Genomic DNA, 21,662 nt, shown 5'->3' on the forward strand with positions numbered 1-21,662 from the left:
TTGTCACTCAGTACTGTACAGGAGCAGGGAACACAAATCCCTGCTCCAGTACTGTACCTGGGCATCACTCTTCCTACCCTGAATGTCGTGCAAGGAGATGATGTCATCATGCAGGGCAAGCTGAGTGACACAGCGTTGAGACATCCAAAAGAGGAAGAGAAGGCCCTGGTGTCAGCACTGGAGTGGAGGGAAGGTGAGTGGGATTTTATATTTTATTTTAAAGAGAAAAAGGGGGATTGCTTGTCTGCCTGCACTATATACCTTCCTGCCCTGCCCCATATAACTATGGGGGAGATTTATCAAAACCTGTGCACAGGAAGAGTGGTGCAGTTGCCCATAGCAACCAATCAGCTTGCTTCTTACATTTTTAAAGAGGACTGTGAAAAAAGTAAAGAAGTAATCTGATTGGTTGCTATGGGCAACTGGAGAACTTTTCCTCTGGACAGGTTTTGATAAATCTCCCCCTATATGCCTACTTACACACCTACACTATGTACCTGCCTACCTTCCTGCACTATGTACCTACCTGCCTACTTGCCCCATCTACATACTTTCCTTCATACCTGCATTATATACCTACCAGGGGGCCATTACCTACTTATCTACAGGGGGCCATTATCTACTTATCTATAGGGAGGCATTACCTATTATCTACAGGGGGGCATTACCTACCCAACAAGGGGATTACCTAACATCTACCATTCAGATTCTCTACCCTATCCACTGGGAGCATCTACCTAATTGGGTGGGGGATTATTTACAACCTACCTACTGGGGAATTCCCTACATTACCTATCAATATCACCCAATTCTCTACTTTCTGCCAACCAAAATGCTCCTTTGCCTATGTAGACAAAAATCCTTGCATCGGCCCTTGAATGGGTGTCCCTGTACGCACTGTGTTGTTTAGGGGTTAATATAGGCTCAAAAATTTGTTAGAATATCTAAGGATACATTCACATCAGAGAAATAGTTTACATTCATCATGCAGAATAGTTTGCCAAGATCTGTGACATAGTTATAGGGGTTTGCAGAGGTTGCAGTTGTGACTCCTCTCGTCACTACTGTACTTTACTGTACACAATGAAACCGCGGGCTGCAGCGTCAGCGTCTTGTATCTTACTTCCTCACTTGTCTTTATTTCTTTTAGGACCCATCCTGCATTGTTTTGTAGGCCCCTCCAGTACATGCTGCCTGCATCTCATCCCTTAGCAATTCCCTCTCTGTAGGAAAAGTAATGGGAACATTTAGGAAGGTGAATGAAAGATGGCACTGAGCAGCTTATTATGTGATCTTAGGGACTTATTTATTTGTTTATGTATTTATTCATGTATTTGCTTCCGTAGCTGTACATGCAGGAAAGCAGAAGGAAGCAGAAGTCATTGGAACCATATACCGTATTTTTCGCCGTATAAGACGCACTTTTTCTTCCCCAAAACTGGGGGGAAAAAGTCGGTACGTCTTATATGACGAATACACCCCTATCGCGGCGGTCCCTGCGGCCATCAACGGCCGGGACCCGCGGCTAATACAGGACATCACCGATCGCGGTGATGCCCTGTATTAACCCTTCAGATGCGGCGATCAAAGCTGACCGCAGCATCTGAAGGGAAAGTGACACTAACCCGGCTGTTCAGTCGGGCTGTTCGGGACCGCCGTGATTTCACCGCGGCGGTCCCGAACAGCCCGACTGAATAGCCGGGTTAGTGCTTACAGGACACCGGGAGAGACCTTACCTGCCTCCTCGGTGTCTTCTCCATTCAGGGATCCCCTGTATGGCCGGCGCTCTCCTTCCTCGTCATCATGTCGTCGCGTACGTGCGTCGGCGTGCGTAACGACGTGATGGCGGCGACAGAAAGCGAGGATACCCGGCCGGCAGCAGAGACGTTCCGGAGCGACGGGGACACGGCGACAGCGATGGAGCGACATCCAGGGCAGTGGTGACTGGTCCGGAGCAGCGGGGACACGTGAGTATTACCTCCTATGCAGTGGTCTTCAATCTGTGGACCTCCAGATGTTGCAAAACTACAACTCCCAGCATGCCCAAACAGCCAACGTCTGTCCGGGCATGCTGGGAGTTGTAGTTTTGCAACATCTGGAGGTCCGCAGGTTGAAGACCACTATTGGGTTCAAAATCTTTATTTTTTTTAGATTTTGCACCTATAAATTGGGTGCGTCTTATAAGCCGGTGCGTCCTATAGGGCGAAAAATACGGTACATAGCCCCTGACCTGACCTCCATATTATAGTATATTGCATTGTGGCTCAATGTAAACACACACCAAAAAGGGACACATAGCAGGATACAAACAGGACAGGCTAAATACTGACCAGTTACTCATAATAACAAGAGAATATCAAAACAGGGCTAAAAGCTAACACTGACCAGAACGCCGTGGCTATACAAAGTGCAAGTGTGCTCAGCAGCAAGGCCTAGAAATAACACCCACCTATGCTGCTATTGGCCTGGGACTGTAACTCTTTCCTGACCAGAGAGAAATGAACAGACTGGTCAGGTGCGCCCATTACAGGTTTTCCCACAAATATTGATAAATTCCTTACCTGTTCCCTTGTATCTCTCCATGAAGTTTTGTGACATGTCCCCAATCGAATGCTCCTGTATGTGCATCCAGCCATCTCTTCTGCTTCATTATACATTGGTCAGTGACCTTCAGCACTAGGACATTTTTGAAAAACCCACAGACTGCATACAGATTATATGCAATGGATCCAATTACAACTTACCTCTGCCGGCCGTATAGTATACAGAGGTACATAGCGCACCGATGTATACTATACAGCATCTTGAGCTTCCGTCAGAATACTGATAGTAGTCCCTGCTCCTAGCAGGGCTGAGCTGTGCCTGCAGTTATACAACAGGGGCGCAGCTGAGCAGGAGATATACATCAGATATACTGTCACTTTGTCTGTGTCACAGACCTACACTCTGTGCAAGAAGTGAGCCAGAGCCTCCTACAGGAACATACCAGCTCATATATCTCTGACTCTCCCATAGAGATGCATGGAGGAGGCGGGTCGACCCCTGGTCCATACAGGAAATCGTGGGGGTCCGATGAGTGTATGTACACCCCCACATATTTCAGATGGCATGATTAGTATTGATCACAGCATTCGAAGGGCTAATGGTGAGCATGAGCTGATGTCCACCATTACTGGCGGGTCTCCGGCCGTTGATAGCAGCCAGGACCTGCGATCTATGAAGCTAGCCCAGCTCCTGCTCTTTTTTTGATAGCTGGGATAGGACTCAGGATGTACATGTACATCCTGGTGTGCCAAGTACTAGGCAGCCAGGGCGTACAGGTAAGTCCTGTGTTCCCAAAAGGTTTAGTATTTATTTATTTTTCGATATATTAATTAAGTATCAATCATCAAGGTTTGTGATACCTATAGATCAGATGAGTGATACAGATTATGTCCCAGTAAAGAATACAAATAGCTAAATAATATATACTACACTTTATTACACTATAGATATAAAGCAAATAAAGAACAGAACAACAATAGGAAAATCACTTATTCCATAATTCCAGGTTCCCCTGATGTCGTATATCATCAGCCAATGTCTCAGCACAATTAAAAGTCTACATTAAGGTCTCAGAATTAAAAGGGCTCCTAGTCCCAATATATTTATACTATATAACCTAGAGCTGTTATCTTAATGGGGTATTCTGGTAGAAAACAACTTATTTTTATTTTTTATTCTATTTTTTTTTAAATCAACTGGTGCCAGAAAGTTAAACAGATTTATAAATTACTTCTATTAAAAAATCTTAATCCTTCCAATACTTATCAGCTGCTGTATACTACAGAGGAAGTTCTTTTCTTTTTAGATTTTCTTTTCTATCTGACCACAGTGCTCTCTGCTGACACCTCTGTTCATGTCAGGAACTGTCCAGAGCAGGAGCAAATCCCCATAGCAAACCTCTCCTGCTATGGACAGTTCCTGATATGGACAGAGATGTCAGCAGAGAGCACTGTGGTCAGACAGAAAAGAAATTAAAAAAGAAAAGAACTTCCTGTGGAGCATATAGCAGCTCATAAGTACTGGAAGGAATAACAATTTTAAATAGAAATAATTTACAAACCTGTTTAACTTTCTGGCACCATTTGATTTACAAAAAAAAAAAAAAAGAATATCAACTAAAGCTTCACACACAGGTTGTAATTTTTTACTCAGAGCTATTTCTCCTTGTGAGCTGCAATGAATATCATGGCCTTATAGTCCATAAGGTCACTGACAACTGTTCTCTTCTGAACCTTACATTTATCTATAACAAATCCTTCTCCAGCTAGAGCTTTCCTGGCAAAATCCTCATCATATGGGAAGGCATGGAGCTTGTCTTTCCCCACTGTGTAATATGTTGTATCTAAAGCCCCAGCTAATATAATATGTCCTCCAGGTTTCAGCATCCTTGAGAACTTCCTGAGATATCTCCTGTAATCATCTTGGTCTTTACAGATCGCATCAAGGAGCCAAACACTAATAATACAATCTGCTGGAGGTAAGTCTATCGGATCCGTCATATTTTCTTTCTCAAGGTCACATTTCATCACATGTGGAATCGCTGATCTCACTTTTCCTTCTTTGTCCTGAAACTGGTCACTGAAAGAAATAGGAAAAATGAGAAAAAGAATTGTCAACAGTCCGTAGGAATATACAGGTATATAAGCTCTATAGTAGTGTTGAGCGGCATAGGCCATATTCGAATTCGCGAATATTCGCGAATATATGGACGAATATTCGTCATATATTCGCGAATATTCGCATATCCGTGATATTCTCGTTTTATTTTCGCATATGCGAAATTTCGCGAATGCGAAAATTAACATATGTGAAAATTAGCATATAGGAAATTCGCATACTCGAAAATTCGTATATGCGAATTTTCGCACGCCAGTCTCACACAGTAGTATTAGAGCCTTCTTTACACCACACAAGCTGGAAGCAGAGAGGGGTGATCACTGTGATGTGTACTGTGAATAAAAAAAAAAAAAAAAAAAAAAATGAAAATTCGTAATTACGAATATATAGCGCTATATTCGCGAAATTCGCGAATTCGCAAATATGCGATATTCGCGAATAATATTCGAATTGCGAATATTCGCGAGCAACACTACTCTATAGTTAGGTTTGGATTATTGGCATCCAACAGGGGTGGAATAAACCTACTGGATATTTAGCTTCATAGGCTAAGATTTGCTGTTGCTAATGCAGCAGAAGGCTTTAATAGTGATGAGCGGCAGGGGCCATATTCGAATTTGCGATATTTTGTGAATATATTGATGATTATTTGTCCTATGTTTGCGAAATTTGCACATTCGCTATGTTCGTTCACTTATTTTTTCCATGCAAAAATGTGCATGGAAAATTTGAATGGAAAATTTCCATAAAAAACTTGCATGTTAAAAAAAAAAAAAAAAAACAATATTCGTCATTACGAATGTATAGCACTATATTCTAAATATTCACGAAATCGCGAAGTGCCGATATTCGCAATAAAAAACTTGCATTACAAATATTCGTGCTCAACACTAGTGTTCAATGATTTGCACCCAGAATCTGTCTAACGTGACCCGCTCCACATTGTTTAAATGTTTTGTCTCATCTGAAAAAGGGTAATGGCTTTGATATTGAATAGACTAATACTGGTCTTTATGAAGAGCAACAATAACAATAATAGTAGACTTCACCTAATATTCAGAAAAAATACTTCACCTGTTCCCTTGTATCTCTCCATGAAGTTTTGTGACATGTCCCCAATCGAATGCTCCTGTCCGTGAGTCCAGCCATCTCTTCAGCTCCATGATGCATCTGTCACTGACCCTCAGCACTATGATGTGTTGGAAAAACTCACAGGCCGAATATAGATGATGAACAAAGGAACCAGCGCTGAGGTCAATAAGGACATCTCCATTAATGGGACCTGGAGAAAAATGTAATAAAAAAAAAAAAAAAAAAAAAAAGAAAAGGATATGATAAACAACCACAGATTATAAGATGCAGATTATAATAATAACATATGTCTGTTTCAATTCCAGAAAATTATAGCTGCAAGAAATAGTAAGTAAACCCCCTTGATTTACCTGGACATCTGTAATGTCCGTTTCTGTGTTTTTGCATATTTCTGTTTTAGGTGCTGTTCTGACATTAGTTTTGTGTCTGAACAATTTCTGTGCTAATTCTCCTTGGTTTGGGAAGAGTTAAAGGAGTACTCTGGTGCAGAGTATTCCTGCTCCGTCCTGACCAGGCTGCAAAAAAAATTAAAATAAACCATCTCTCACCTTCCTGGGTTCCTGCGGAGAGCCACTACAGCTGATCGGTCCTCCGGTCCATCTCCTTCATACTTCCAGGTGTAACGAAGCGTCACATGGCGCTCAGCCTATCGCCGGCTGCTGCGATGTTTAGCCTCGGCCCATGATAGGCTGAGCGCCATGTGACGTTTCGTTATACCCGGAAGTATGAAGGCGATGGACCGGAGGACCGAACAGCTGTAGTGGCGCTCTGCGGGAACTCAGGAAGGTGAGAGATGGTTTATTTTCATTTTTTTTGCAGCCCGGGCAGGACGGAGCAGAAATACTTTGCACCAGAGTACTCCTTTAATGCTCTCAGCCTATGGCATCTCAGGTGCGGTTATTTAGACCCGAGCTCTGCTGGAACTCGCTGCTGGTAATTAGCTCTGTACTCTGACCGTGTCTGGTTTATTATGCACCTTAGCTACGTTTGTTTGAGTTCATATCCTGAGTTTTAACCATTGTTATATGTCCTGTTTGATATATAGATTTAATTCTGCTTTGTTTTAGTATATTGTCGGGTTTTAGTATTTGTGTATGTTTGTTCTGCTTTTACCTTGATATATCTTAGTCCGTGTTCACACTGTGCATCATGTCAGCCCTGTTTTTACCTTGTTCATTCCTGCTACTCCTAGGATATAATCTGCTCTGAGCTTTATGCTAATCCGTCTATGTAGGAGTGAGTGAGTCTTGTGCTAGTATACGTGTTTGCTTGTATTTAGTATTTCTATTTCCTCTTAGGCCATTACCTGATCACTTGGTGGAGAGTACCCGCTGGCTAGTAGTCTATTTGGCTTTGGTATTGATGTCCCTCCATGTTCAGAGTGGGGTGTCTAGTGTGTTCTTTGTTCTGTGTCCAGTGTGAACAGTGCTCTTTATTTCCAGCCCCTTTTTATTTTTGAATGCTATATCTTGCCTAGTTTGTATTTAGATATCTGTTCTGGTTTTTGTATTCCTGTTATTTTCCTGACCTGTTCCCTGACTATGTACAGTTCCATTTGTTTTGTTTGACTTCGGCACCAATGCACTTAAGTGCTAGGAAGGGAACGGCTCCAAGATAAAGTGTGATCTGCTATCTAAGTCCCAGTTATAGACACAATGTAGCTAAATCAATAATACTCAAATATTTTTACTAGCCATGGCTTTTAATTATGAAATTGAGTAAAGATCCACAGTGCAGGGAGAAAAGGGAAATTAACCATTTAATTTAATAACTGTGTCTGTATCATAAGTAGAGATGAGCGAATCGAATCAGACAAACCCGAATTCCTTACAAATTTCAGGATTTTTTCGATTCGCAATGAATGCGAATATCGCCACGATTCTATTGCGCAAATCACTTCATTAAACTCCAGGCTCCAGGACACCTAAAATGGCGGATCTACGTGTCAGTTCATGGGGTAGGGGATGCTGGGAAGGCAAGGCAGGAAGGGAGGTAAGCGGGATGACCCTGAATCACATGCAGGATGCAGCCTATCAGCATTCATTGACCCCTGTGATGTCACATCCCTATATAATTGGCAGCCATTTTGCAGAGAGGGGCAGATAGCTGTTCGTTGCCTCAAATCAACAAGCTGCCTGAACTTCATGAACCGTATCACAGGAGGCAAGAAAGATTTTTCAGCGCAATTCTGTGTATTTTTTCCACAAGAAATCATCTGCTTATCCTAGTCTGTAGACGGTATAATAACCAGCAATTCACAGTATTCTTAAAGTGGTACTCCGGTGCTTACACATCTTATCCCCTATCCAAAGGATAGGGGATAAAATGCCTGATCGCGGGAGTCCCGCAGCTGGGGACGCCCGGGATCATGCGCACGGCACCCCGTTTGTAATCAGTGCCCGGAGCGTGTACGCTCAGGGTCTGATTAGGGTCGACTGCAGGGCCGGCGGCGTGTGACGTCACGCCTCCGCCCACGTGTGACTTCACTCTCCGCCCCTCAATGCAAGCCTACGGGAGGGGGCGTGACAGCTATCACGTCCCCTCCCCTAGGCTTGCATTGAGGGGCGAAGCGTGACGTCACACGGGGGCGGAGGCTTGACATCACATGCCGCCGGCCCTGCGGTCGACAGTAATCAGACCCAGAGCGAACACGCTCCGGGCACTGATTACAAACGGGGTGCCGCATGCATGATCCCGGGCGTCCCCAGCTGCGGGACTCCTGCAATCAGGCATCTTATCCCCTATCCTTTGGATAGGGGATAAGATGTGTAAGCACCAGAGTACCCCTTTAATATGCTGTGACAGAGTGCAATTTTGTTTTTTGTGGTGCTGCACTGTTGTTTCCTGCTGCTGTGCAAAATAAGTTTTTTTTTTAGTGGACTGTAGTGCATTTGTCTGCCCTCATATGTGCATACCACATACCTACATCAAAGCAGTCTACTATTTTGTATCTGTAAATCTGTAAGAAGTCTAGATACTGGGAAAGTCCATGCAAAAGTAATCACCGGCTGTTGTTTCATGAAAATATGTTTTCCAAGTGTACTGTTGTGCATTTTTTTGCCCTCATACGTGCAAGTCACATACCTACATCTAAGTAGATCACTTTTTTTAATCTGTAACAAGTCTACATACAGTGAAAGGACAGGGAAAACAAATCACTGGCTGTTGTTTTATGAAAATATGTTTTCCAAGTGTATTTTAGCACATTTTTCTGCCCTCATCAGTGCATACCGCATACGACCATCTAAGTAGTGTACAATTTTGCACTGGTAATCTGTGAAGGGCCTACATACTGTGAAATTCCAAGCAATAGTACTCACCGGCTGGTGTTTTACAAAAATACAGAGTTTTTATTGTGTATTGTAGCGCATTTTTCTGCCCTCATCAGTGCATACCGCACACGTACATCTAAGTAGTGTACCATTTTGTACCTGTTAATCTGTCAGGGGCTAACATACTGTGAAAGTCCAAGCACTAGTACTCATCGGCTGGTGTTTTACAAAACTTACAGAGTTTTTTAGGTGTATTGTAGCGCATTTTTCTGCCATCCTAAGTGCATACTGCATACGTACATCTAAGTGGTGTACTATTTTGTACCTGTTAATTAGAGATGTCCCAAACAGTTAGCCGGCGAATAGTTCATGGCGAACATAGCTTGTTTACGTTCACTGCGGCGGGCAAACATATGCGATGTTCGATCCGCCCCCTATTCATCATCATTGAGTATACTTTGACCCTGTACCTCACAGTCAGCAGACACATTCCAGCATATCAGCAGCAGACCCTCCCTCCCACCAGCGTGTGTCAGGCTCACAGCGTACACTGTGCCCACTTGCCCAGTGCCACCACTCATATCTGGTGTCACAATAGCTTGCATTTAAAAAAAGAAAACATTTTGACTGTAATATAATAGCAATTAGTTTCCTTCACACGTGTGTTTTGCAACAGCTGGGGGCACCCTGGTTGGGAACCACTGGTTTAAAGGGGTACTCCGGTGGAAAACTTTTTTTCTTTCAATCAACTACAGTATTCACTCATCTGATCTCTGCTGTAAGGGCAGCACCCCAAAAAGCCAGTTTTAGGGCTAGAACATCAGTCTGCTTTATTTTTTTCCCCTGTGTAATCTAATTGCAGTTGCCTGCCTGCCAGCGTGTGCCCACTTGCCCAGTGCCACCACTCATATCTGATGTCACAATAGCTTGCATTTAAAAAATAAAAAAACTTTTTTGACTGTAATATAATAGCAGTCAGTTTCCTTTACACGTGTGCTTTTCAGGGCCTGCCAGGGCACGGTGTCACACCAGTGCAACTCATATCTGGTGTAACAGTAGTGTACATAAAAAAAAAAAAAAACTTTTTTGACTGTGAAATTATAGCAGTCAATTTCCTTCACACAAGTGCGTTTCAGGGCCTGCCAGGGCACAGTGTCACACCAGTGCAACTCATATCTGGTGTAACAGTAGTGTACATTTAAAAAAAAAAAAAAAAAGCTTTTTTGACTGTGAAATAATAGCAGTCAGTTTCCCTCACACAAGTGTGTTTCAGGGCCTGCCAGGGCACAGTGTCCCACCAGTGCAACTCATTTCTGGTGTAACAGTACTGTACATTTAAAAAAACAAAAACACTTTTTTGACTGTGAAATAATAGCAGTCAGTTTCCTTCACACAAGTGCGTTTCAGGGCCGGCCAGGGCACGGTGTCAAACCAGTGCAACTCATATCTGGTGTAACAGTTGTGTACATTTAAAAAAAAAACAACACTTTTTTGACTGTGAAATAATAGCAGTCAGTTTCCTTCACACAAGTGCGTTTCAGGGCCTGCCAGGGCACAATGTCACACCAGTGCAACTCATATCTAGTGTAACAGTAGTGTACATAAAAAAAAAAAAAAAAAAACTTTTTTGACTGTGAAATCATAGCAGTCAGTTTCCCTCACACAAGTGTGTTTCAGGGCCTGCCAGGGCACAGTGCCACACCAGTGCAACTCATTTCTGGTGTACCAGTAGTGTACATTTAAAAAAAACAAGAACACTTTTTAGACTGTGAAATAATAGCAGTCAGTTTCCTTCACACAAGTGCGTTTCAGGGCCTGCCAGGGCACGGTGTCACACCAGTGCAACTCATATCTGGTGTACCATTAGTGTACATTTCAAATAAACAACACTTTTTCGACTGTGAAATAATAGCAGTCAGTTTCCTTCACACAAGTGCGTTTCAGGGCCGGCCAGGGCACAATGTCACACCAGTGCAACTCATATCTGGTGTAACAGTAGTGTACATTTAAAAAAAAAAAAACTTTTTGGACTGTGAAATAATAGCAGCCAGTTTCTTTCACACAAGTGCGTTTCAGGGCCTGCCAGGGCACGGTGTCACACCAGTACAACTCATATCTGGTGTAACAGTAGTGTACATTTAAAAAAAAATAACACTTTTTTGACTGTGAAATAATAGCAGTCTATTTCCTTCACACAAGTGCGTTTCAGGGCCTGCCAGGGCACAGTGTCACACCAGTGCAACTCGTGTCTGGTGTAACAGTAGTGTACATAAAAATAAAAAATAGTATTTTGACTGTAATAGATTGAATAGCAGTTAGTTGTCTGCAAGCATGTGTGTCAGGCCTACTCTGCCAACTTCTGCCAGTGCACAGTGCCACTCATATCTGTTGTCACAGTAGCTTGCACGCATAGTACCACTAATAAAAAAAAAATGACAGGCAGAGGGAGCCCACCCCACAGGGGACGTCGTGGTCATGTGATTCCCTTTGGCCCTAGAATAATGCCCAGTGTACTGAGGACATAGTTGACTGGCTAACACAGGACACCCAATCTTCTACAGCTTCCGTTTGGAACCTTGACGCACCATCCTCCTCCAGCTTAGCTTTGGGCACCTCTCAAGTTACCACTCACCCACCTGCCGCCACTACCAACACTAGCACCACAGCCGCTTCACTTGATCCGTCAGAGGAGATATTTACACATCAGTTGGAAGAAATGAGTGATGCGCAACCATTATTGCCAGAGGATATAGATAAGATGGATATGTCTCAGTCAGGCAGCATTACACGCATGGACGTACGGTGTGATGATGATGATGATGATGTTGTACCCGCTGCTGCTTCCTTTGTTGAGTTGTCAGATACAAGTGAAGCAGTTGATGATGACGATGCGTCCGTGGATGCCACGTGGGTGCCCGCTAGAAGAGAAGAAGAACCGGTGGAAAGTTCAGATGGGGAGACAGAGAGAAGGAGAAGACAAGTTGGAAGCAGGAGAAGGTCGTCGCAAGGAGCTAGTGGCACAGTCAGACAGCATGCATCGGCACCCGGGGTCAGCCAGACAGCACGCCAATCAACGCATGCTGTTGCTACCACCAGAATGCTGTCATTGCAGAGCTCAGCAGTGTGGCATTTTTTTGTGTGTCTGCCTTTGACAACAGCGATGCCATTTGCAACCTGTGCCAAAAGAAACTGAGTCGTGGGAAGTCCAACACCCACCTAGATTCAACTGCTTTGCGAAGGCACATGATTGCACATCACAAACGCCTATGGGATCAACATGTCAGAACAAGCAGCACACAAACTCAAAGACGCCATCCTCCTCCTGGTCCAGCATCTTCAGACACGTCAACCACTGCTCTCCTCCTTGCCCTCTCTATACCATCCGCCACTCCGTCTCTCGCCTTGAGCAGTTCCTGCTCATCTGCCCACAGTCAGGTGTCTGTCAAGGACATGTTTGAGCGTAAGAAGCCAATGTCACAGAGTCACCACCTTGTCCAGCGTCTGACAGCTGGCTTTTCTGAACTCTTAGCCTGCCAGCTTTTACCATACAAGCTGGTGGAGTCTGAGGCGTTCAAAAAATTTGTAGCTATTGGGACAACGCAGTGGAAGGTACCCGGACGAAATTTCGTTGCACAAAAGGCTATCCCCAATCTGTACTCGATTGTGCAATAGGAAGTAATGGCATGTCTGGCACACAGTGTTGTGGCAAGGGTCCATCTGACCACTGATACCTGGTCTGCAAAGCATGGTAAGGGCAGGTATATCACCTACACTGTGCATTGGGTAAACCTGGTGATGGCTGCCAAACATGGAATGCGTGGCTCTGCAGAGGAGTTGGTGACACCGCCACGACTTGTAGGCAGGCCTGCTGCCACCTCCTCTACTCTTCCTACTCCATCCTCTTCCATAACCTCCTCGGCTGAGTCCTCTGCTGCTGCTGCGTCTTGCTCCACATCAACGGCACCCCCAGCTCCCCAGGTACTATTCCACATCCCGGATACGGCAGTGTCACACTGTCTTGTGGTTGACTTGCCTGAAAGCAGAGAGTCACACCGCACGAGCCCTCCTGTCCACCCTGAATGCACAGGTGGATCAGTGGCTGACTCCGCACCAACTGGAGATCGGCAAAGTGGTTTGTGACAACGGAAAAAATTCGTTGGCGGCAATTAATTTGGGCAAGTTGACACATGTGCCGTTCATGGCAGATGTGTGTAATCTGATCGTGCAACACTTTGTGCATAAGTACCCAGGCTTACAAGACGTCCTGAAGCAGGCCAGGAAGGTGTGTGGCCATTTCAGGCGTTCCTACATGGCCATGGTGCACTTTTCAGATATCCAGTGGCAAAACAACATGCCAGTGAGGCGCGTGATTTGCGACAGCCCGACACATTGGAATTCAATATTCCTAATGTTCGACCGCCTGCTCCAACAAGAAAAAGCCGTTAACAAATATTTGTATGACCGGGGTGCTAGGACAGCCTCTGCGGAGCTGGGAATTATTTTGCCACGTTACTGGACACTCATGCGCAATGCCTGTAGGCTCATGCGTTCTTTTGAGGAGGTGATAAACCTAGTCAGTCACACCGAAGGCACCATCAACAACATCATACCATTTGTTTTCTTCCTGAAGCGTGCCCTGCGAAGAGTGCTGGTTCAGGACCTAGATGAGCATGAAGAGGAAGAGTTGTGGTCACCATCACCACCAAAAGCAGCCTTATCAGCATCGCTTGCTGGACCTGCGGCAATGCTGGAAGAGGATTGTGAGGAAGAGGAGTCAGAAGAGGAATGTGGCTTTGAGGAGGAGGAGGAAGACCAACCACAACAGGCATCCCAGGGTGCTCGTTGTCACGTATCTGGTACCCGTGGTGTTGTACGTGGCTGGGGGGAAAGAACATACCTTCAGTGAGATCACTGAGGACGAGGAATGGGACATGAGTAGCTCGGCATCCAACCATGTGCAAATGGGGTCTTTCATGCTGTCATGCCTGTTGAGGGACCTTCGTATAAAAAGGCTGAAGGAGAACGACCTGTACTGGGTGTCTATGCTACTAGACCCCAGGTACAAGCAGAAAGTGCCTGAAAAGTTAACGAATTACAGCAAGTCGGAAAGGATGCAGCAGTTCCAAAATAAATTAAAAAGTATGCTTTACACAGCGTATAAGGGTGATGTCACAGCACAATGGGAATCTAACAGGGGAAGAGTTGAAAGTAATCCTCCTCCTCCCACAATTATGCCGGCAAGGATTGGACGCTTTACAGAAGTTGATGGAGGACATGCAGAGCTTTTTAAGTCCTACGCCATGGCAAAAGCCCTTAGGGGTCCACCCTTAGAGAACGACCCGATTGACAGGTAGCAGACTACCTCGCCTTAACTGCAGATATCAACACTCTGAGGAGCGATAAACCCCTTGACTACTGGGTGTGCAGGCTTGACCTGTGGCCTGAGCTATCCCAATTTGCGATAGAACTTCTGGCCTGCTCCGCTTCAAGTGACCTGTCAGAAAGGACCTTCAGTGCAGCAGGAGGTATTGTCACTGAGAAGAGAAGTCGCCTAGGTCAAAAAAGTCTAAATTACCTCACCTTTATTAAGATGAATGATGGATAGATCCCGAAGGGACTGACAGTGGGCGATACATTCGACTAAAAAAACGCCTGATGAGATGAGCTGCCTTGGGCTAAAAATGGTCCACACGTTGCTGTATTTTATCTCTGAATGCCGGATGACTTGCGTGACTTATCCGCCACCAACTAGTGTTCAAGCCGCAATGTTTTAGGGCACTTTCTGCCTGGGAAACAAACATCAAATTTTCTAGCCGATGCTGCAGCAGCGGCTGCAACAATACAAAATTTTTCAGGCATGTGTACATGCCCAATTTTTCTGGCCTCTGTTGTTGCACTGTGGCTTCAAAAACCGAACAAAAATGAAAGGCACATAACAGGGATTAAACTGATAGGAATAGTATTACTTAACACACCTTATAACAACGCAGAGAGAAGAAGCGCAGAGAGAGGAGTCTGAAGAAGAGGAGTCAGAGGAGGAAGGTGGCTTTGAGGAGGTGGAAGACTGCAGTGAAATAACCTTTACACCCCTTTTAACTGGTCCCTCTCCTTTATCCTAAAATAATTAAACAAGACATATTAACATTTTAAATGGGCTGGGTGGTGGTCACAGCTCTCTTTATTATTTTACAATATCAACCAACCAAACAACTGCATAGCAGTTAACCAAACATTTTACCAGGTATAAATATATAAAGTGACCTACTTTAGGCTGCTGTGGTATGCCGGCTGTCGGCTACCCGACGGGCATCTGTGTCCTCAGCCCCTTTAACCTCCAGACAGATCAACTCCCGGCCACTGAGGAGCCCATGTACCCCTACACGGCGCTCCAACCGCCACCAAGTAGAAACAGGGCCTGCTCCAGATCATCTTACAACCCCGAGAGAAAGATACAGTACCTCTTGATAAAGGGAAACCGAAACGATCGTAGGGGTCAGGGCTCTGCAGCTTAATATGGGTAAGCTTACTATATGCACTTTATTTTACCAGTCTCTGTGTCTCTCTGCAGTCTGCATGGATCCATAGATAAGCGCTTGTGCTACTATTATATTATCACACTATTATTGCGCAATATTATATCTTTGTATGTATATGCACATGTGAGCTGCAACTTACTTTAGCACTTGTTTGCACTAATTTATATTCTATTATACCCACAATTGGGGTCAGTGTATATTATAAATACCGTATATAGAGCACTTTAGTAGTAATAATTGATATGCAGTGCAGTTCTCTTAGAGACTGAGATACTATATTAATTATTTGTTACACCATATTATATGTTAGCCCATTGCAGCTGGCAGTAGCCCTATTTTTTTGTACTGGAATCTAACCTTAATCCCATTTTCAATTATTGGCGTCTGTTTACATTGTTTTTAAATTGTATCAATAAAATCATGATTTTAATTAAGGAGTTGTTTGAACTCGATTTTCTCTTTGTGTACCCGAGAGAAAGATGTCCAGCCCAATCTCATTGAGGTTGACCCCATCCGGTATCATAAACCGGCGGTTATCACCCTCCAACTCCCGGTAACGGACCACCACCCCACCCTTACCTCTCACAAAATGGGCCATGCGTGAATTAACTAAGCGGCGAGAAAGCTCGATGGCCTCCGCATCCTGTGCGCCTTGCCAGGCAACACGTGGCACAATTTCAGACCACACTAAAATAATTTCAGAGAAAAACCTTGGGAGCAGTTCAATGTCGGCCTTCTTGAAAGTGATCAGATCCGGCACTCTGGTATGGCACAGGTTGTTCCCACCTGCATGTACCACCAAAACCACACAAGAACGAACAGTTCTCGCTATGTCCACAACCTCCATCAGGACACGGGGCCACCCCATGCCCGGAATACCACGCCAGTGTGTGTTCACGTTACTGCAGCCCAGGGATCGCCCACCGGGCCGACAATCCGCCCTCTGGGCCGCCCGGTGGAAATAGGAATGCCCCAGAAAGAAAACTGATGCCACCATCGGATCTAGAAAAGAAACAAAATTATAACAACAATTCCGGACGCACATAACCAGCATTACACTCCGAGCGCCACCGCCCGATGCGCTGGATCGCTGAAAAAGAAAAACCAGCCCTAGCGGCTTCCGTAGCAGCACCAATACGGAAGGAATGTGTCCCAAATTCCGTCAACGGAGCACCTAGGGCCCCCAAACAACGCTTAAATAACACCTGAAACTGATGCCTGGTCAAAGGCAAACCGTCAGCGTGTGCAAAAAAAATGCGTGCCGGCCGCAAGAATTTTCAAAAACTTTGACACTGCCCGCACCAGGCACGCCTCCCCATCCACAGCCTGCAAGCTCACCCAGGCTCCCTTCCCCAATTGATCCGTCTTAGACCTGCGTCTGTGAAACTGTAAAACCCCATAAGAGCAAACTACATCATCCCTCCGAAAAAAAACAGCACCAGTCTTAGACACCGGCACCAGCTCCCCAACCCGCAGTGCACCAAAAAAAGCCACAGAAAAAGCTGCCTAATACAAAACAGATTCATAAGGGGTAGAACAACATCTACCAGTAACCGACAAAAGCGACAGCAAAAAAGAATAGGAAACCGGCCTCCTGGTCTCCCGCCACACATGAGTCTGCTGCCAACCCTTCAAAGCCTGTTGTATCAAAAACCTCTTGGTAATGTCATCCCATCCCTACAATTTGAAATAAAAACTCACCCCTGACAAACGTCGCCACCCCAGCAGAAACTTCAGCAGAGCGCAATGATAAAAGATACTCAACCGTAACCTCCAAATGGTCAGCCACATTCGTAGCCACATCACGCCCACCAACCACCATCTACTATTCCCTCCACGCCTTACCATGTCCAGCCCAAGTGGTGGCAGCCATAGACAACTCCAGCAAGGGCATCAGGTGTTGATAACTAACTCCCAGACCAACGGGGGGCAAGGGAGGCTCTCCATCTCCGCCTCCGGACACAGTTGCCGAAAAATCTGGAACTGAAATCAGGAAAGAGCAACAGCAATAACGTTGTCAACACCAGGCACGTGTCGGGCCCTAAACCGAATATTTAACTGCTAACAACGCAAATGACGAAGCATTGGTAGAGAAGAGGAGGAAAAACCATTGATACACTGTACCACACTCAAATTATCAGACCAAAAACACACCCACTGATTACAAAAACGCTCCCCCCATAACTCAACCGCCACCACAATCGGGAACAACTCAAGAAGGGTAAGATTTCTACATAAACCATTGTCCATCCACTCAGGAGGCCACGCCTCCGCACACCAGCTCTCTTCAAAAAAGGCCCCAAAACCACAGGAACCAGCAGCATCCGTAAACAAATGGAGCTCAACATTAGACAATTCCGCCGCCTGTCAAGAGCCTACATGCTGTAAAAGGACAGCCAAAAGTAATCACCGGCTGGTGTTTTACAAAAATTACATAAGTGCATACCACATACCTACATCAAAACAGTCTACTATTTTGTATCTGTAAATCTGTAACAAGTCTAGATACTGGGAAGGTCCAGGCAAAAGTAATCACCGGCTGGTGTTTTACGAAAATACGTTTTCCAAGTGTACTATAGCGCATTTTTTTGCCCTTATACGGGCATACCACATACCTAAATCTAAGTAGTGTACCATTTTGAACCTGTTAATCTGTCAATGGCCTACATACTGTAAATGTCCAAATAATAGTACTTCCCGGCTGGTGTTTTACAAAACGCCAAAACGTGTTTTACAGAGGTTTTAGGCTCATTGTAGGGCATTGTTCTGCCCTCCTAAGTGCAAACCGCATATGTACATCTAAGTAGTGTACCATTTTGTACCTGTTAATCTGTCAAGGGCCTATGTACTGTGAAAGGATAGCCAAAATTAATCACCTGCTGCAGTTCTAGACAAATACTGTTTTAAGAGTAGTGAAGCGTATTGTATTACCCCCATATACGCACTAAGTATGTCAAGCAGAGAAGTGCCAGGACATGCACAGAGGAGTGGCAGAGGCCTAAATCCTTCAGGCAGAGGTCGCAGCAGACTAGGGGTGAGTGGTAGCAGGTGTCGCAGCGAGAACCCTGAGCTCCCGGCGGCGATTGGTTGACACGTTCATCCACTTCATCACAAGTAACATCTGATACAGTCAACAGTCGGTGGGTTCCTCAGACACAACCCTCAGTTGAATCATGTGTGAAAAGACATGGGCTGTATGCTTTTTTAATAAATTCCAGCACTCACGTTTAGACGGTTCATCTTTTTCTTGTTTTTTCAGATATTTCTGCAGTTTTAATCAGCTCTTAAGATGGGATGTCGGCACACATCCAGTCTAGCAGAGGTCTTAGCACACTAGTTGGGAGCCATCAGGGTCATGACGTGACATTTCGGGGGACCTCCCCCTTACTCATGCGGTCCCCCAAAACGTTGCATTATGACCCTGATGGCTCCCAGCTAGTGTGCTAAGACCTCTGCTAGACTGGATGTGTGCCGACATCCCATCTTAAAAGCTGATTAAAACTGCAGAAATATCTGAATAAACAAGAAAAAGATGAACCGTCTAAACGTGAGTGCTGGAATTTATTTAAAAAGCATACAGCCCATGTCTTTTCACACATGAGTCTATTGTGGAGATGGTGAATATCCACATTTGGGCGTCTTTATTGTCTACACAGAGACTCTGTTCACAACCCTCAGTTGGCATGGCCCGGGAGCAGTCCCTGTCCCCAAATTGCCTCTGTCCTATGCTGTTCCCTCTCCTAAAGAAGTATCTTACGCAGTGGGTTCAGTTCCAGATTGAGGAAGATGTATTAGATAACAGTCAGCAGCTACTGCCCAGCCACGAAGTCCAGGAGACATCTGCCGCTTCCTACGCTAGGCGGGCAATTATTGAAGAGGGGGTGACATGGGAGGTGGGGTTTCCAGCATTCAGGGTCCTGAATCATACACTGTAGAGGAACCTGAGGAGGACATCAGTGACGTGCAGACAGAACTCGATGATGATGAAGCCGATCGCACTTGGGAGCTGGGTGCAAAAGGGTCTTCATCATCATCATCAGGAGAAGAGAGCTGCAGGCTGCCCGTGAGGCAGCAGATGAGCCAGCAAAGTGGTAGCATGGTTGGCAGTCAGCATAGTGGCAGAAGTGGAAATTCGGGAGCCAAACATGCCCGGGGTAGGCCACCTGCTTCGCGGCAGCCTACCTTCCCGGGAAGTAGTGGAACAGGGGTTCCTGGAGACGGCGGCAGTAACAGTCAATTATTGCGCACTGTTGGTGGTAGAATCAGATACTCGGCGGTCTAGCAGTTTTTCATCAAGCATCCGGAGGAAGTTAACACAGCCACATTCAAGATATGTCGGCAGAAGGTGAAGCGTGGATAGGGTAGCAATGTTGGCACCACGGCCCTGCTTCAACATATGATGCACCACCATACAGCGGCCTGGGACAACCATGGCTCAGATGTGGTGGTCCAGCCTGCCTCATCACCCAGTGGCACGCCACTCCCTCTTTCAGCCAGACAAGGGTCCACCACCTCAGGCGAAGGGAGCTGTGTGTCATACCCTCCTTCTGTTGCTCCAGATGCTTCTGCTCCTCTTACTTTTAGTCAGCCATTCCACCAACAATACATAGGCGAGGCCATGTCCAAGAGACAACAGAATGCGCCTACTCATTCAATGGCGCAGAAGCTGAATGTCCTCCTTTCCAAGTTGCTGGTGCTGCCTTTCAGAGAATTGATGGCTTGTGCCGAGCGGAGGTGGAGAGTCCCAAGCCATCATTTCTTTCCGAAGAAGGCAGTACCAGCCCTGCTTAATTTTGTACAAGAGAAGGTGTGCCAGTCCTTGAGCCTCTCGGTGTGTTCAAAAGTGTTGATGTGTGCTTTTCCTCTACTTTTCCTTTTTATTTATGTCCCCCTTTCAACAGTCTCCTTATCTGTTTCATGGCTCCTCCTATTTACCACGTTTTTTGTCCATATATCTAGGACGTTATTGTCCAATATCCCAGATAATGATGTAGTCTTATTGTAAGACTTGCTCTACGTTCTCAATTGTCGCTGAAGATAAGTGACTCTCATTATTATTTACCTTCTCTAATCGAAATGCTTTGTGCATACCTTATTGTGTTTGTTTTTCCATTGCCATGTTGGGTGCAAAACACTTCTGTTCCAAACTGGTGAGCCTGCATAGATATCTGGGATGTTATTTCTATGGTTATATGTCGACTGAATATGTGAAGTTGAAACATCATATGAACTGTTGATCACCGTCTTATGTCCTCTTCATATACTCCTTTCCCTTTTTTATTTATTTTTTTTTTACTTTGATTTACCTAAAGATGTGCCTGTTCTTTATTTTTATTTATTTACTTATTTTATTTTTATTTTCTGTATATGTATTTGTTGTTCTTTGTTTTGGAATTTTTTGAAAAATAAACAGTTATTTAAAAAAAAAAAAAGTGTTGATGTGTGGAGCTGTAACTACCGGCAGGGACAATACATATCTTTTACAGCCCACAGGATAAAGGTGGTTCCTGCACAGCCACAACAACAACTTGGACAGGTCACATCGCTTCCTCCTTCATGCTCTCAGGCAGTTGGTCCTGTGACAGTGTGCGGCTCCGCCTCCTCATCCTCCACCGTGTCCTCGGCCTCCACTGCACGTACAAATCTAAGTGGCCCTTCATCGTGCCATGTGTGTAGGGCACGGCGGTATCACGCTGTTCTTCACATGGTTTGCCTTGGCGAACAGAGTCACACAGGGGAGGAACTGCTAAATTAATTCGTCAAGAAATCGGAGTATGGCTTACTCCACGAAATCTGGAAATGGGAACCATGGTGACTGACAACGGAAAGAACATTGTGTCTGCGCTGTGACAAGGAAGTGTGAAACATGCACCCTGCATGGCACAAGTGTTGAATCTGGTTGTCAAGCACTTCCTGAAGTCTTCACCCCATTTGCAAGACATTCTAACAATGGGAAGGAAACTGTGTATGCAATTCAGCCACTCATACACCGCAAAGCACACCCTCCTTGAGCTTCAGCGTCAGAACGGTATCCCACAACATAGTCTTATTTGTGATGTTGCCACACGTTGGAATTCCACCCTCCATATGTTGGACAGAC

General features: G+C 45.1%; 1 protein-coding gene and 1 long non-coding RNA gene across 3 annotated transcripts in view; one reads left to right on the forward strand and one right to left on the reverse strand.

The window, feature by feature from the left end:
* Positions 1 to 119: 119 nt before the first annotated feature.
* LOC130294672 (uncharacterized) overlaps positions 120 to 21,662 on the forward strand; it is a 46,906-nt gene continuing 25,363 nt past the window's right edge. Inside the window, exons 1-5 of one of the 2 annotated variants that reach the window (XR_008848574.1) lie at positions 120 to 193; positions 4,421 to 4,522; positions 4,631 to 4,681; positions 5,763 to 5,956; positions 6,060 to 6,081. This is a non-coding gene — a long non-coding RNA (uncharacterized LOC130294672). The remainder of the gene's footprint in view (positions 194 to 4,420; positions 4,523 to 4,630; positions 4,682 to 5,762; positions 5,957 to 6,059; positions 6,082 to 21,662) is intronic. The other variant, XR_008848573.1, reaches the window with a different exon arrangement.
* The window catches only part of LOC130294669 (nicotinamide N-methyltransferase-like), a 31,791-nt gene continuing 14,328 nt past the window's right edge, over positions 4,200 to 21,662 (reverse strand). The window contains exons 2-3 of the mRNA XM_056544862.1: positions 5,737 to 5,944; positions 4,200 to 4,623 (exon numbers count right to left, since the gene is read on the reverse strand). Coding sequence (XP_056400837.1) covers positions 4,200 to 4,623; positions 5,737 to 5,944 — 632 coding nt within the window. The remainder of the gene's footprint in view (positions 4,624 to 5,736; positions 5,945 to 21,662) is intronic.

This window comes from Hyla sarda, chromosome 10, assembly GCF_029499605.1.
Source record: "Hyla sarda isolate aHylSar1 chromosome 10, aHylSar1.hap1, whole genome shotgun sequence".
Lineage (NCBI taxonomy): Eukaryota > Metazoa > Chordata > Amphibia > Anura > Hylidae > Hyla > Hyla sarda.